Source organism: Aptenodytes forsteri, unplaced genomic scaffold, assembly GCF_000699145.1.
Source record: "Aptenodytes forsteri isolate BGI_AS27 unplaced genomic scaffold, ASM69914v1 Scaffold256, whole genome shotgun sequence".
Lineage (NCBI taxonomy): Eukaryota > Metazoa > Chordata > Aves > Sphenisciformes > Spheniscidae > Aptenodytes > Aptenodytes forsteri.
In genome coordinates, this window is record NW_008795021.1 from 1,922,219 (window position 1) to 1,938,209 (window position 15,991).

Here is a 15,991-nt window from a genome sequence, read left to right on the forward strand (position 1 = left end):
AAGAGAGAAATTTGAGTTCAAAACGGTTATTAAAGCAATATGTTCTTAAGTTTGCACAATGCAGCATGTTCCAGTTGAGGTGGTTCACCTCGCCCACAAAGAAAAATACAGCAGAAGAGCAACTTCCTTTAACTGCCGTGCAACTTGCAGCACAGACCTATTCTTTTAACTGCAATTTAAGAATCTTGTTCAATTATAGCTACAGTATTATAAAACATGCCCCTGAAATCAGAATTAACTATAGATGTAGAACCCAAGACTACCAATCAAGGTAAGACCTTGAACATCATGGTTAGCAGCCTTAAACTTTAGGGGGGGTGAATGTCTGTGTCTCTTTGATTACGGTAATCTCCTGAAGAGGTGGATGACTGAAATGCATCTGGAATCTTCTCGAATCTTCTGTTCTGTTAACTTGATCTAATATTCTCAGGTATTGCGAATGCACTTAGTGGAAAGACAGGGAAGCAATAATTTAGCAGCCATTTGTTTCAGACTTGCAGATCTACATGTTTGTTAGATTTTTATGATAAACTAATTACAGTTCAAAAAAATCTGACATTAGTGATCTTAAGTTCTTGCACGTCTGTTTTGTGGAGCTTGCTCTCCAGACAAGGTGTATACTAGTAAGAGGCTTCCAGAGGAAGAGTAATGGATGTTCCAGTTAATCTGCATTTCTAAGGAAGGGTTACTTCATCAGTGTGATATTCAGCCTCTGTTATTATTGTTTAACCCCAGCAAATACAGGCAGTGGAAAGGTTAAATAGCTTTACCTGTAATTATATTCATTGTTATAAATTATATGACTATATGTTTTTCTACTGAAGGCAAACTGCTTTTTAAACAACAATAAAGGACAATGAAGCTGCTTGACTAGTTTTTGTGCACTGAGCACTTCCTGCTTTTGGTGCTTATTGTTTTTAAAGTAAGCAATAAAATCTTGGCTGCTCTCCTTCATGACATTTAAAAATCAGATATGCCTCTTTCAAATGCTACTGAGGCAAGACCTGCAATTACAGCAGATCTGGAAGACGTTTTGCATATTTGCACAGTAACCTCACTTATTACTCATTTACTAAATGAACATAGCAAATACAGCCTGTCTGTGTCATTTTAACAACTTGTGCAGCCATAATGAACTTCACATAAGGTTGGTCACAGTTAGAGACTTCAAAAGTGGGAAAGTTCTACTACTTTCATGAAAAATACAGTCTTGCAGAAAGGCTCTGTTGGTGCCCCCACTGAAAAAGACAAAATCACACAGGCTCATTCCTTCTTTAAAGGAGGTTACTGGGAAGGGGAGAGTCTTTAGTTAGCTTGTCCACAGGGCATGTTTTTTGCTTCTTACTGCAGATCAGAGAATCCAGTCAAGAGACATACTGCAGTAGCAGATGAAGCTCCAGTCAATCCTGTTGTTCGTAGATATACTTGTTCTAGTCATCATTTGAATTCTGAATAGTCAGAGAAAGATGAGATCACTGTAGACTGATGTAATATCTGCAGGTGCTGATCCCCAAACCCTCCCAGAGTTTAAGATGTCCAGGTTATAAAATTTTTTGTTAGCACCATAGTTTCCTCACAACTCCACCCCCAAACTATTTGTAAATTCAGCAGATTCTCCAAGTAGTTTCTCAACAGTTTGACATTTCTCCTCAGTAGGTTCAGATATTCCCAGTTAATAAAGAGTATCTGCAGAGCTGTGAACTCTGTTTTGTATAGATACAAAATTTATTGCCACTGGTCATGTGCTGGCCAAGTTACAGCTCAACTCTGATCTGAATCTCCTGGTACTGATGAATGATCTCTGCCAAATGCTCCTGTATACTACTGTAGAAGGGGAATCAATAACCGTGTTACAGTACAAAGTCTGATATCTGGGTTTAAACAGCTGACAGAGTTGACTTAATGCCATAACACAGATTTTATGCTGAATCTAAGACTCATTTTCCTTTGTCAACTTCATTGTTGTATGGTGACTGCAGAAGAGGGGTGTACTGGGCAACTGGGAAACTATTGCTTTCACAGTGCCACCGCAGTGTTTGCCATTCGCCTTTCTGCTAGTTTTCTCTGTTTGGCAGCTGTCAGCAAATGCATATTCCTTTATAAGCAAACTCATAGAAGGAAAACTTGTCATAGAAAACAGCCTGGAATCTCAATGACTGTTCTTTAACACTACTTTAAGAGTCTCTGTTTTTTCTTGAATCGTTTTCACATATATGACAGGGTTCCCGTTAATCTTGGGTTTTTTTTTTTTTAGTGTGAAGTTCTACTTTGAATAAATATTACTGTATTTTGGAGAGGACTTTTGAAACCATGTTTCTAAATCCATTTCCGCAGACCACACACCACACTTCCACTGCAGCCCCTACACTTGTGCGGGTAGCTACCAGTTGTCTAAACCAGAATTACATTTGTTTTGCACATCAATAGAAAAGTGGGCTTTTTCTTTTTTCTACCCTCAGCCTCTACCCCTATTGAATACGCCCCTTAAGACTAGAACAATTAGCTTGTTGTCTTACATATGTTTTTCTTACCCATAAATTTACGAAGTTATTAGTAAAAACTGCTTATCAGTTGTTCTTATTTTTGTTAGGTTCTGTTAAAACAAAAAATTGTCATTTACTCTCATTTCAGTCCCTGCATGCTGCTCAGCTCGCTACAATCTAGCACTACTGGCCTTTTTTGGGTTCTTCCTCCTGTACGCATTACGTGTGAACCTAAGTGTTGCTCTGGTGGATATGGTAGAACCTAACACAAGCTTAACAAAGAATACAACTTCCAACGTGTGTCCAGAGCATTCCTCCACCATAAATGTTCCTCGCAACACAACGGTGAGATCTTAAACATATTGTCCTGTAATGTGGCATGTAAAAGTCTTTTTAATAGAAGTCTGTGATTGATGACTCATGCTTAGGTGGCAAGAGAACAGGCTGCTCTTTACCGGATGGCCTTTTCAGTGGTTCTTTTAAAGCTATTCTGAAAAATAATAGCCTTAAATGACTAGCTAATTTAGAAGTGCTGTGCTCAGGGTCAGGTTTTTCTACGTACATCCTTTCTGCGCTATTCCTTACAAATTGGCTAATCTGACCTTGTAGATCTATTATGACTCACTGTTTTATATGCCAGTGATCAACTGTTACTGTTACATCTGCGTCAGAGCTCACATCACTGTCCATATTTGCCTGTTCTTCATACAGTCTCAATGGCATGAAACTTCATTACAAATTAATATGTAATATTGTTCTCACTTCTTTGATTTCTTTCCCAGATCATGATCCTTATCTTTATATCCTTTATCTCTTACTTCCCTTCCAGTAATCCTTAAAATCCCATTTCTTAACTGAACAGAACTGTTGGATATGAAAAAATGCTTTAAAGAAAAAAAAAAAAACACAAGCAAAAAACCACCCAACTTTGTGAATTTGGACTTGCATAGATCTGACCTTATAATTGAAGTTTATTACCGAGCACTCTTGCCGTCTTCCTGCCTTTATTTTGTTTGCTTGTTTAGAGGTCATTTATTATTTATCACAAGCAAATTATAACTGCAGACTTTATGGGAGGAAGATTCTGTCTCATCACTTCTGTGAAATGTATGCTGCTTATTTAGATGCTCATAAATTGGGCTTTTGGAAGTGCTCCTAAACTTCAGAATCACTTTATTGGGCAACAGTTCATGACTTCTTGCTGACTTCCTTTATAGCTTCAGGCTCCTTATCTCGATCATCTTTGGTTTTCTTACTTTGTCCACTAAACTCATCTTCCCTCTGCTGTGCTTATCCCATTCTTCCACCTACCCTTGTGCATCCTGTCCTTGGCTGCTCTCTTTCTTTATATTAAATTCAGGCATCTGCATCTCCTTGTGTGCTTTTCTGTCCATAAATTTTCTGCAGGAAAAGCCATTTTCTAGAGCGTGACAGAATGTCCACACTGTGATACAGAAGTGGGATTCGCGCTCATGCAGACTATGTAGTCTGTACTTGTGTCACCTAACCCAAGTTACTCAAAAAGGATAACTGCTCAAGCACTTACATTCCACGTTGTGGGATTTTCATACCTGAGCTAGATATGTCTGGACAGACTGTAAACTACGTGAATTAGCTTTCAGCACAACTTTGATTGCAGTATAGATGTGTAGAGGAAGGAGACCCTAGGGTGGAGGCCATGAAAGATTTGTAATTTAGGTGTAAAGGATGGATCAAAGTTGTATAAAATATGGTCAGAGAAACTGCTATTTTGAACTTCCTGCATTTTGGTTGGGTTTTTTTTCTCTTTTTAGGGGGAAAAGTATTCTTGGGATGCTGATACTCAGGGATGGATCCTTGGTTCTTTTTTCTATGGCTATATCATTACTCAGATTCCAGGAGGATATCTTGCAAGCAAAATTGGAGGGAAGCTGTTACTGGGGTTTGGCGTCTTTGGTACCTCTGTATTCACCTTGCTTACTCCCTTAGCTGCAAATTTGGGGGTTGGCTACCTCATAGCTGTCAGAGCCTTGGAAGGACTGGGAGAGGTAATCCTTTTTCTCTACGTAACTTGAAAATGTAACTTGAAAATGTATCTGAATACTTTATTAATAAATTGTAGTGATTAGACCCTGTGGGTGTCAGTATGCCGGAGTAGTGTATGGATTGTTTCATTTTGAGTAGCTTAGTTTTAATTTTTTTGAATAATTAAAAAGTTTGCCCAGTATTTTAGCTTAAGCGTTTCATATAAGAAAAAGGTTTTATTTGTAAGGACACTTGAGACAAAGCTAGAATTATCCCTTCTCATTTGTCAGAAACCAGGAGCTCAGAACAGTATTGTTTGTATTCTTGCAGCTTTTCCAATATATACAGAATCAAAAGCAGGAGAAATTAATTCTGCCTACTTACTCTCATGCCTTGCACACTTTTTTAAAGTGGTTTCTTGCTAAACAAGAAATTAACAGATTGTACTACTGCTTTTTAATGAAATATGCTTTGAAACATGCAAAGTTGAAGGGAGTTCTAAAATTGTTGCATTTCAACAGAATGAAATGTTGTTTTCTAGGGTGTTACCTTCCCAGCTATGCATTCAATGTGGTCTTCTTGGGCTCCTCCACTGGAACGCAGCAAGCTCCTTAGTATTTCATATGCAGGTGAGAAATTCCCACGCTGATAACGGGATTATACATTTTTACTGCAGTAACAGTGAGGATTGACTTAAATCAAAGGGATTTATATTGTAAATTTTAATCAGCATTTAATCTGGAAAGCATAACATTGAATTAAATCTTGCTTTGTATTCATTATCTTCATTTATTCATGGCTCTTATAACTCTGAGAAAAGGTATTGATCTGCAACTAAGTATAAACTTCAGACTAACTTTGGTATAAAGTGGTGCAAAGAGTTACTGTGAAGCTGATTAATAGAAGATACTGTAAATAAAGGAGATTTAGTATCAAGAACAAAAAAGCTGAGGCAGAATCAGGGGATAGAGGTGGTTGGTTAGTTCGGTTTTTTGGGGTTAAGTGTTTTTGGAGGAACTCACGGAAGAAAACATCCAAGGTCCCAGGTATTGCTGCAAGAGCTCCTTGTCAGAGTCCAGTACTCCCTGACCAGATTCTTTTAGATATTCCACACGTGGAAGGTGTAATGTTTGATATCAATTTTACTTATTTGAAGATAGTTGATGTTACACAGGATTTTTGATTTAGCAGAGTGATACAAAATACATTTGTACTGTGCTTGCAGTATAAGTTAACACTTAGCAAAATATAGCAATTGCAATACACATTTGCATTACTGGTCTTTAATGTGCTCACCATCGTGATGCTGGGAATCCCCAGTCGCCAGGAAGGAATTGAAGGGTTGAAGGGTTGAAGGCAGCTCAAGTATGTTTGTTCTCTTAGAAATTCTGTTGTTAGTTGTTTAGTTTTTATACTTTATGTTGCGATGAGCCATGTATTCCCCTCATGCTGGTCCGTCTTAACTCAGTGAGACAGTCACATTTTTAATGAACTCAGGGAGAAACATTTACACCACCAGCTGATCCACTCAACAGTTGATATAGTCAGGTGAGCCACTCAACTGACATAGCTGTTTATCTAAAACAAAGGCCACCCTCTGGTCCCCTTTGTGTTGAGATAAAGTCAGCTTTCTTTGCAACAGCTGTGGTCAGTCACACCCTGTATTATTCCCTGAGCTTCATGGACACATTGCTCTTGCCCATCTCCCCTGAGCCTTCATCTGTTTTAGGGGTTTATTGGTTGGTCACGTTGCTCAATGCAGTATTTGTGGGACAGGTGAAAAATGTAGCTTTCTAAATTTACTAGTCAGAATTGATATTATTTCTTTGAGGATGACAAATTTTGCATTCACTTAATGAAGTAATAGTTTGCTTTACTCACGCTTGTTAGTATTAATTCTGTTACAGCTTTCTTATTCGATGTGGGTTTCATCAAGAAGACAGGGCTATACCATGTAAACTGCGGCTACAGTTTCTCAAGCAGCTAAGCCAGTCTAGTGGCTCACTTGTGCCAACAGGAACGAAGCCTTAATCCTTTCTTTCTCACACTTCCTCACTTCCTTCCTAGCCAAGTGTCTCATTCCTTCCTTTGTGCTATTTCAGGCACTCATCAGACCCTTCCATGAACCACTTAACCCACCTAATGCAGCAGAAAGCTTTTTCTCTTTTTTTTTTTTGTATCTGTTTTCTGCCATATTAGTGAGTTAAATCTGCTTTAAAAGAAGTCTTCATGTGAGAGCCAGCACACAAGTTAAGCAGAGAGCACAGAGTTGGGATTGACATCTACTGAATTTAACAATTGGGAGCTTTTAAACTGTCCTTTTGTCTTGTGAAACTATATGCTAGTGTACTAGTGAGAAGAGGCTGTGGCTTTGAACTGCCAATTGTTAGCAGTCATGGATGGATAAGGCATCTTGTGTAAACTTAGCAGAGTGTTTCTTTTTCCCCACGTTTTCATGGTTGGCAGTCATGTGGTCTGTGGTCATGATCATGTTGATTTTCTAAGAGAACATATGATTGAGGTTATATGTAGTTGTTATTATGTTTTATATTTTGCATAAAGTATGCGGTTTTTTTGTTCGTGGTTGAAGCTTTCTGCCTCAAATAAAAATTACTGTTTCCATGAAGATGGAATCGAGGCAGGCAGCATATCAACATAATATAATGTTTTCTGAGTTGAGATTAGGTTTGGAGAAGTGATCGCATAGCTAACATTGAGAGACAAGGTCTACTATTTATCACCGATAGAGTTCTTAAGTATGTAAATAATATGGGTTGGGTTTCTGGTTTAGATTTGGGGCGGTGGGGGGAACCTGCTATCCTTTGCAAAATGTATATTGAATTATAAAGTCAAGAATAGTTCTTTCCTGCTTTTGGCTTGTATCTGAACTGGAATCTGCTTATCTTTCCCTTCTTCCTTGCCTGATCCTACACCCTGTCGAATTCAGGGACAGTGGGATTTGAACCTGCTGGTCATATGGATGCCTTCTGGCTCTTGTTTCTAGCATTCCTGTTTCTGTGGAGCTAGTAGCAGTTATGAGAAATGCAAATTGATTATATCAAGTCAGAATATTCCCCCCCCCCCCAAGTCCTTAATTGTACTGTGGTCAGCACTCTCGTGTTTTGCAGCAATGCCAGTTGACTAATTTGCATTGTTTTGGATGTACTAGAGCCATCACTTTATTGGAGATGAATGTGCCAAGAATGCCTGTCTTTTATTGCTTTTTGCTTGTAATTTTGGATGCTTAGGGCTTTGTGACTCCGTTTACTTTGAGCTGACAAAGCAGCTTATTGTGCCTGTGTTTCTTTAAGGTGAAATGGCAGCCCTCTAGTGGTGGTGACAAATCTTTTCTGCATGATTTATTACAGAAAAATAAAATAAAGTAACTGTGAAATACCACTTAGTTTAACGGGCTTATAGGACATTTAATTATTGTTTTTCCACTTGGTTTTGCTTTCTTCTGGTAGGTGCACAGCTGGGAACTGTTGTCTCTCTGCCACTCTCTGGTTTAATTTGCTACTATATGAACTGGGTTTATGTGTTTTACATATTTGGTAAGTGGTTTTTTTAATTATTAAAAGTACAATCCATATTCTTTTTGAAAAGCATGGTATATTATAAAACTTATTTTAAGTTTTAAACATGTGGTTGACATATAGGTTTGCTATTTTATTCCTCCTGGGAAATTGGAGATATTTAAAGCTAAGTAGATTACTCAGTGTGGCTATGTAAGCCTTGCTTCCAATGAGCAAAGCTGTCTCTGAGTTGGACAATAGTTCTTATTTGAAGTGTGAAATTGAGTTAATAACTTTAATCCCAGGAACAAACTTCTACTCTGAATGAAAGAACATGTGAAAAGTTACTGCTGCTTTAAAAGGAAACTGTGTGGAAAATCGCTCTAGTGGTCACAGGAATCCTGAAGGAATGCCCAAAATGCAAGGCATAGCATGTTTATTGTGAGTTATGTTCTAGAAGAAGCTCAAACACAGAAAATATTTTCTAACAGCATGTCATAGATCTAACTGATGCTTTTTATAGGTCTATTTGCATGCCTGAGCCGTTTCGTATTCTGCATGGGGAAGGAGAATCGGAATAAAAGACAAGGGTTACACTTTCCTCAACAAAACCACCTCCAATTTTTGTATAAATAAAATGGGTTCAAATCGAAGAATTGGACAAAATGGAATAAGTTACATTGTTATAGTTACATAAAAGTACAGTTGATTTGGACTGACTATTGAAAAATTACCTTTTTCAAATTACAGTCCTGGGGTTTGGCTTAAAAAAGAAAAGGAGAACTGGTACATCAGTTAAGCTGTATGTAGTGATATTCTGTGTATGTGCACAAAGTATTTTTTGTGATTAATGTGATAATTTCCCCCCCCCCCCCCCCCGGCCCCCCCTCCGAGTCTCAAATATGATTTCCCGGGTGTGGAGTTACATTAACGCGCGTGAAACGCTCCCGTTCCCCGGTGATCTCGTACCTCTGCCCCCCCCCCCCCCGGTTGAGCCATATCCTTTGTGGCTGTTCCATGTGACTGATAAAAATACAATATATATGTGTATGCAATTTTCTTGCTGTATGAGGCACTTCCAAGAGGAAGAGGAAAAAAAAAAACCAAACCCACAAAAAAACACTTTCCTGCTTAGTCCTCTGTTTATTACCTCTAAATGTGCATTGTTAAACCACTTTGGGGAACTACTGTTTGTAAGTAGATAGAACAATAATGTTCATTAAAATTATATTAGAGTATTTGGAAAAAACTTCTAACTAAATCATCTGAGAGTGTTATTCACTGGGTATAATTGCTTATGTTTTTAGTTCTATCTCTTTACCCATCTTTTCCCAACAAATAGGTACACTTGGCGTGTTATGGTTCTTCTTCTGGATGTGGTTGGTTAGTGATACACCAGAAACTCACAGGAGCATTTCACATGCTGAAAGAGAATATATACTCTCTTCTCTAAAAGATCAGGTACAGCACTTTAGTATAGTCATACTTACTTAAGTAAGAACATAAACCACAAATATTGTGATTAGCATCATGCTCTGTTGATGTCTAGAGAAACATCCTTAATCTGAGATAGAGGCAGAATTTGTCAAACAAAAAATTAAGAATACAGTGCAGTTGTATAAGTGAGAAACAATTGGTAATCGGACAAAGCATTTGTAATAATGCCTTTTGTCACAGACGTTGTTGCGATGCTTTTTAAATAAAAAGCTCAAGTCTATCACTTCTCTTTAAACTAGATCCAGAACTGTATAACGTCTTTAAACTTCACAATACAACATTTTACAACTTTTTTTCAATGTGTCTTCTAGAGTAAGAGAGAGATCACTGTTTGCAGAGAAAACATTTTGAAAACGCTAATGAGCCAGTTCCTAAAGTGCATAAGAATTTCTTCCTGTGACTGGGGATATGTATTTACAACCTGTGAAGCTGGCTGAGTGACCAAAGTTAATATCTAGGATTGAGTAGGAAAGATTCAGCTAAATAAACACGAGGGGTGACTTTAAATATTTAATCATTTATAGTAAAAGCAGGAGGCAACAAATCTCAACAAGGGAAGGCATACTTTTGGAAATTCTGATTACAAAACATAATAGTAATTGGTTTACTTTGCAATAGTAAACAACAGAGCAGTAACATACATTAGGTTACCTTCAGTGAGAACTGAACACAGTAATTCATTCATTGCTGATGACTTGCATCTATCAACTGAGACTCATTTTGTGCTCTTCGGAATGAATGATCAGCCTAGATTTGGGTAGGATCAAAACACTGTATCTAGTAAATGTTCATGATGATGTTCTGATCACTCTTTCTCTTCCCTTTTTCTCTGCCTCCTGCTTGCTAGCTTTCTACACAGAAATCTGTTCCTTGGAGACCTATACTGGAGTCCCTTCCGCTCTGGGCTATTGTTGTGGCACACTTCTCTTATAATTGGACTTTCTATACACTTCTTACGCTCTTGCCCACATACATGAAGGAGATCCTGCGGTTTGATGCACAGGAGGTAAGATAAATAAAAATACAGTCACTTTCTTCTGAATTAAAGAAATGAAATAACAGAAACCTTCCCTGCTGTTTAGAATATAGAGGAACCTGTTTAAGAACCTTGGAATGTAAACGTATAGCTGGGAAATGGTAAAATAAATCCCCACAATTAAGCGGATGCATCGAAAATGTTGCCTGCCTTGTAATTTCCACTTTTTTTCAGGACTTATTTGACATTTAGTTTAATGCTAGCTTTCGAGCTCGTTTTTCTGGTTCAAGATGCATGTTACCCATGTTTAACTGCTGATTTAAAACAGTAACTATAAAAATATTTTTCTGTTATATGGTTTGTATGATTGCTTCAGATTTTATAGCTTGTTTTATGGCTTCTGAAATACTGTCTACTTTTCTTTGCTCACTTATAAAGGAGAACATTTCCAGGTAAAGAAAAATAAAACTAAGGAAATCATTGGACAAGTGGCATTTTTGAAAGTATTTTAAGGGGCGGGGGCAGGGAAGGGGTGGGGAGGAGCTTCAGTCTGATTGGATCCCTTTCCAAATTGTCACTTTCTTTCCTTTCCTCAATAAGCAGCAGAGTTAAAATACCTTTTTTTAGTAAGGTAAATAGGATGAAACAAAACCATAGACTTAAGGTCCAGAAATAGTGCTTTTCAAGGAAATTTTTAAAAATGAAATTATTTATCAGGGAAAAATTGCAGGGGTGGAACATTCTTATTTATAGCAATTACTTGACTGTACTGTTCTTTCTTTAATGAGAAAGTTTCGGTGATAGCATAGTTTAGTTGGAGAGCTGGTTCAGCTCAAGTAAAAAGGCACTCAGAAATTTCAAGAAGTTTAGCTTAGTCTTTTCCTGGTTTAACACATGAGACTTGGTTAGAGCAAACTGAAGATGCACGCCGTGCAAGAAAGAGGTGATGCCAGCAATCTTGGGAGGAAAATATGGGGAATCTCAGCATTAGAAGAGAAGGTTGCAGTAGGGCAAGCTGGAAAAAACTAGCTGAAGCTGCTGGTTGGGTTCCTTATTATGCCTCTTGAGGGAATACATGCGTAAACATCTATGAAAGTAATTTGCTACAACAGCCCTTGATTACGTGTTTTATAAAACGCCATTGCATTAAATGCTAACAGGTTCTGCTGTGAAGTGGTTTCCTATGTCACTGGGTTATGTTTCTTCTTTTTGGAGTGTCTTTAGAGTACTGACTGTTGTGAACATTAAAAAAAAGAAAAGAAAAGAAAAAGCTTGCATAATAGTGTTGGACTAACTTTGTTGCCACATATTTAGATGGAAATTGCATCACTGTTTAAAATATTATACAGTTGCTACTGTATAGTCCCAGTTTCCATCCTATAATAAAGGGATTGGTTAAAAATAATGCTGTGTCTTTGAACAGTGCTTCAAAAGAAGTTGTTTTTTTATTACTGAGACTATCTTCTATTTTTCAAAACTTTACTTACTGCTTTTGAAAGCTGAGCATTGAAACCCAACAGGCAGCATGTTTGAGTGCTGATAGAGTGGATTTCAGGTGGGGATGTGTTTCTGGTCTCATTTCAAATTAAATTTCCCAGGAAAGCTTTCACTTCTTTGACAAATACACATTTTATAGTAGTGTATAACTGTTGGAGTATTTCTATTCAATAGCTATCCAAGTACCTCTTTTTAATCACAGATTAGGTCAAATTATAGCTCTGTTATCAGTGATTATCTGTAATTGTATGGAAAGGCTGTAAACTTACGCAGTTTAGTAGTACCTTTTGTTTCCCCTCATCAGAAAAACATGCAGACTCAGGCAGAAGTCTCTAAACAGCTCGTTTAAAGTAATGGGAGTTAACAGGTGACTTCAGTGTAAGTAATGTCAGGTCCTGAATAATGGCTTTGCTTTGGGATCATAGGATGTCCAGCCTGGATCTAATGAAAGTCCTAGTTCTGTATCTTGTCTCTGATTACAGCCAGCATCAGATGTTTCAGCAGTCAGATATGGGATAATGTAATGTTGAAGAGTTGTACTAGTACAAAACCCTGAGATTCCATATAGCTTTCAAAATTCTGAATAATATTTACAGCTTCCACTTACTTGAGTAACTCACTCAATAGCCTGTCCTACTTGAAATTGGTGTTTCTGGAAACTTGCATGACCAGCTTAATGTCCACAAGATACCTTCATGTACAGTTTTCTTTTTCCTGAACCCAGTTGCTGATTTAACCTTTGAGTTTTTGGTCTGGCTGCATTGGCAGTTATGGATTGAGATGCAATGGAGAGTTTACACATTGGTAGCTTCAAAATGCTTTGCTTTTTCTATCCCTAGGTTTCTCTTTTATGGTAATACCAAAAAGTTATGCGGATGGATGGTTTTGACACCTCTGGTTCAGTCTCTGTTAATGCTCCAGCACAAATGATTTTTCAGCATATTGAATTGTCATTTCAGTGTTTTAACTGTCTTTTTTATCTTCTTAACAGAATGGTTTTTTATCTGCCCTACCTTATTTTGGCTGCTGGTTATGTATAATTCTGTCTGGGCAAATTGCTGATTATTTACGGGAAAAACAGAACTTGTCCACTGTTTGTGTTCGCAAATCTTTTACCCTAATAGGTAGGTGCAAGTACCATCTCTCTTTGGAACCTATCATAGTATCAACCTGGGACAAATGAAGGGTTTGGCAGAGTAGTGTGACATTCTGCTGTGAGATTAGGCAGGGTTGTGCATGGCTTGAGAGGAGCAGCTTTATTTGTACATTAATTTGTCGAGAGTAAATCCTATCTTTTTCCATAAAAAAGTAGGCCTATTGGATAAGAGATTGCCAAAAGCTTTGTTTAGGTCAAGATACATCATTCTTACAAGCAAACTGATTAAATAAATGGTCAGGTAGAACCACCATTAAAGTGGTGATAATTGCTTGACAGAATGATACCTTGTGAAGGGCTTTCTCAAACTGAGACAGAATATTGTTCTGCACGAGCCTATTCCCAACCCTGTGTTGTTCAGTGTTTTCATTATTTAAGACTTAAGTAACTGAATAGGAATACACTTGCAAAATTTACAGTTGTTACCAGGGTAGAAGAATGCAAAATGGTCTTGACTAATTAGAAGGAGAGATGATATCAAATCACCAAGAGATCAACAAGATCAGGTCTTTAACGAATACAGGTAAGAGGCTGTATTTAGGAAGAAGTCGATTGCTGATTAAAAGAGGGGGCAGGGGAAAGAAGGGGAAAAAAAAAAGAGATTAGGCACAGGATCCACACAAGTTGCAGCCTGCTTGATGTACGCCCATCATTGCTGCCTTCTCAATTCTGCTGATTCAATTGCTTTCTTTAAAGCAGCTCTTACAATAAACTCTCAAGCATTTTTTTTTTTTATTTTAAGCCTACACCATTTTGGTGATACAGTTTACTGCAAGGCCTCATACCCAAGTATATATAACTGAGGGGGAGACATGCTGTTGTGTTAGGAAAAGTGGGACTGTTAGGTTGGCTTCATCAACAAAAGCATGTACTTGGAGCTGTTTACAGAGATCATGATGGGGTCATGTAAATGGGCTCTGGTACTGGGCAATGGGTACCAAGTTGACTGCAGACGGGAAGCAGCATGCACTAGCTCATGATGGCTACTAAGCTGTTTCCAGTACCTGATGTAAAAACTCTAAAGCTAGTCTGGGTTCTCTAAATTGTACAGCAGGCTCCTGTATAGATATGCCAGATGTTCAGATCTTGTAAACATGAAATAAAACTCATTCTAGAAGGTGCCTGCAAGAGAAATATGCATATATACCTATATATATGTATGTACTTGTATGAACTCTTCCAGCTCTACTTTATTATGATCTGCAGAAGTCAGTGTTTGTTCCTGAAACCTGGAGAGTTAAATGGGAATTTCTTTGCAGTGCACTGTTCACCTACCAGTGTCAGTGCAGCTTCTATTTATAACAATAAATAACATTAATTAGTGAAGTCACTTTCAGTATATGTTGGTTTTTTGCTGATTTTTTATCTAGCTGAAGTTTGTTCTTTGCAGCTAGAGTGGGATTTTTCTGGTCTGGCTACCGTTTTCTGAGGCAGCAACAGGTTTGCAACTCATCTGCTCTTCCTTACAGGCCCACTGTAATGCATGTAGTGCAGTGCTTGATTCTGTACACTGGGTGGTGGTGGAAGTTGTATAGAAAATGTATACACAGCTTAGAGCCTCTTAATGTCTCTCATGTTAAAAGTCCATTGATTCTAAGATTTCTGTCTTAAAGGAATGATTGGACCTGCGGTGTTCTTAGTAGCAGCTGGTTTCATAGGCTGCAACTATGCACTGGCTGTTGCATTTGTGACCATATCAACAACACTAGGAGGATTTTGCACATCTGGCTACAGCATCAACCATCTGGACATAGCACCTTCGTAAGTATTGCTGAAGCTATTGTTAGTGCATGTGATACATTTATGACCACTTTTTTTTTTTGTATTGCTAGGGTGCCAGGGAGATTTAGCTATGGACCATGCGCTGTACAGACCTGGAATGTAAACACTGACAGTGACTCAGGTTTACAGTTTTAAGCACTGTATCTGGAAAAAGTGCAAGTTTGGCAGAGGATATCATATGAACAACAGTTTAGAATAATTCCATTTTAGATCCTGCAGTAATAAATTATATAATTACAGGAATTCTATTTAGTAGATTTTTGTCCTATTTGATTCATGATCTTAATAGGACAGTGTTTTTGGAACAGCACAATACAATTAAGTGTTTCACTCTTTTAAACTTTTCCATCAGAGCTATCAGCCTTTAGCATGAACATTACCATATTTAAGCACTGTGATACAGGCAAATTATTTGTATTTGAAAAACATTCTATACACTGGTATCAAAATCTTGTTATGAGTAGGTGACCTGTTATCAGTAGGTGACAAATCAGATATGTACAATTGCCCTTAAATCACTAACTTTTAAGAATGGAAAGTTAGATTTCAGGCTGTAATTTCTCCAATGTGTTACAAATTCAGAATCTGACAGATCCATCAGTTTCCTGAAGAGCATGGATGTATGTGTATTCTTTTGAAAGTCCACATAAGCATTCTTTGCACTGGTAAAAGTCAAGTACTTTGCTTTGTCATTCATTTACCTGTTTGCGGTAGCACTTAGATATGAGCAGGGTCAAATGACTTTATGACCAAAGAAGAGAGTGTTTCTGTACTAATGTGTAAAATGAGAAGAGTTTAAGTGTAAGTGAAGAGGGGTAAAAAACATTTTGTAGAAATGTTACCTAGAAAAAAATTCTTAAGATCTGGGCAACTTATATGGGAGACCTCAGGTCCAAATTGAAGGTGGTATCCAGGCTTTGGCAGTTGGAAGGATGGTGGTCATGTCCACGATGACAGACAAGTTTTGACTTAACAGATGGATATGTGTCGTGGTTTAACTTCAGTCGGCAACGACAGACAAGTTAACAGATGGATATGTGTCGTGGTTTAACTTCAGTCGGCAACTAAGCACTAAGCACCA

At 37.8% G+C, this 15,991-nt stretch overlaps 1 protein-coding gene across 1 annotated transcript in view; it reads left to right on the forward strand.

The window, feature by feature from the left end:
* The first annotated feature begins 216 nt into the window (after positions 1–216).
* SLC17A5 (solute carrier family 17 member 5) overlaps positions 217–15,991 on the forward strand; it is a 30,342-nt gene continuing 14,567 nt past the window's right edge. The window contains exons 1-9 of the mRNA XM_009275775.1: positions 217–271; positions 2,632–2,828; positions 4,277–4,510; positions 5,029–5,116; positions 7,955–8,041; positions 9,345–9,463; positions 10,347–10,505; positions 12,964–13,096; positions 14,742–14,889. Coding sequence (XP_009274050.1) covers positions 217–271; positions 2,632–2,828; positions 4,277–4,510; positions 5,029–5,116; positions 7,955–8,041; positions 9,345–9,463; positions 10,347–10,505; positions 12,964–13,096; positions 14,742–14,889 — 1,220 coding nt within the window. The remainder of the gene's footprint in view (positions 272–2,631; positions 2,829–4,276; positions 4,511–5,028; positions 5,117–7,954; positions 8,042–9,344; positions 9,464–10,346; positions 10,506–12,963; positions 13,097–14,741; positions 14,890–15,991) is intronic.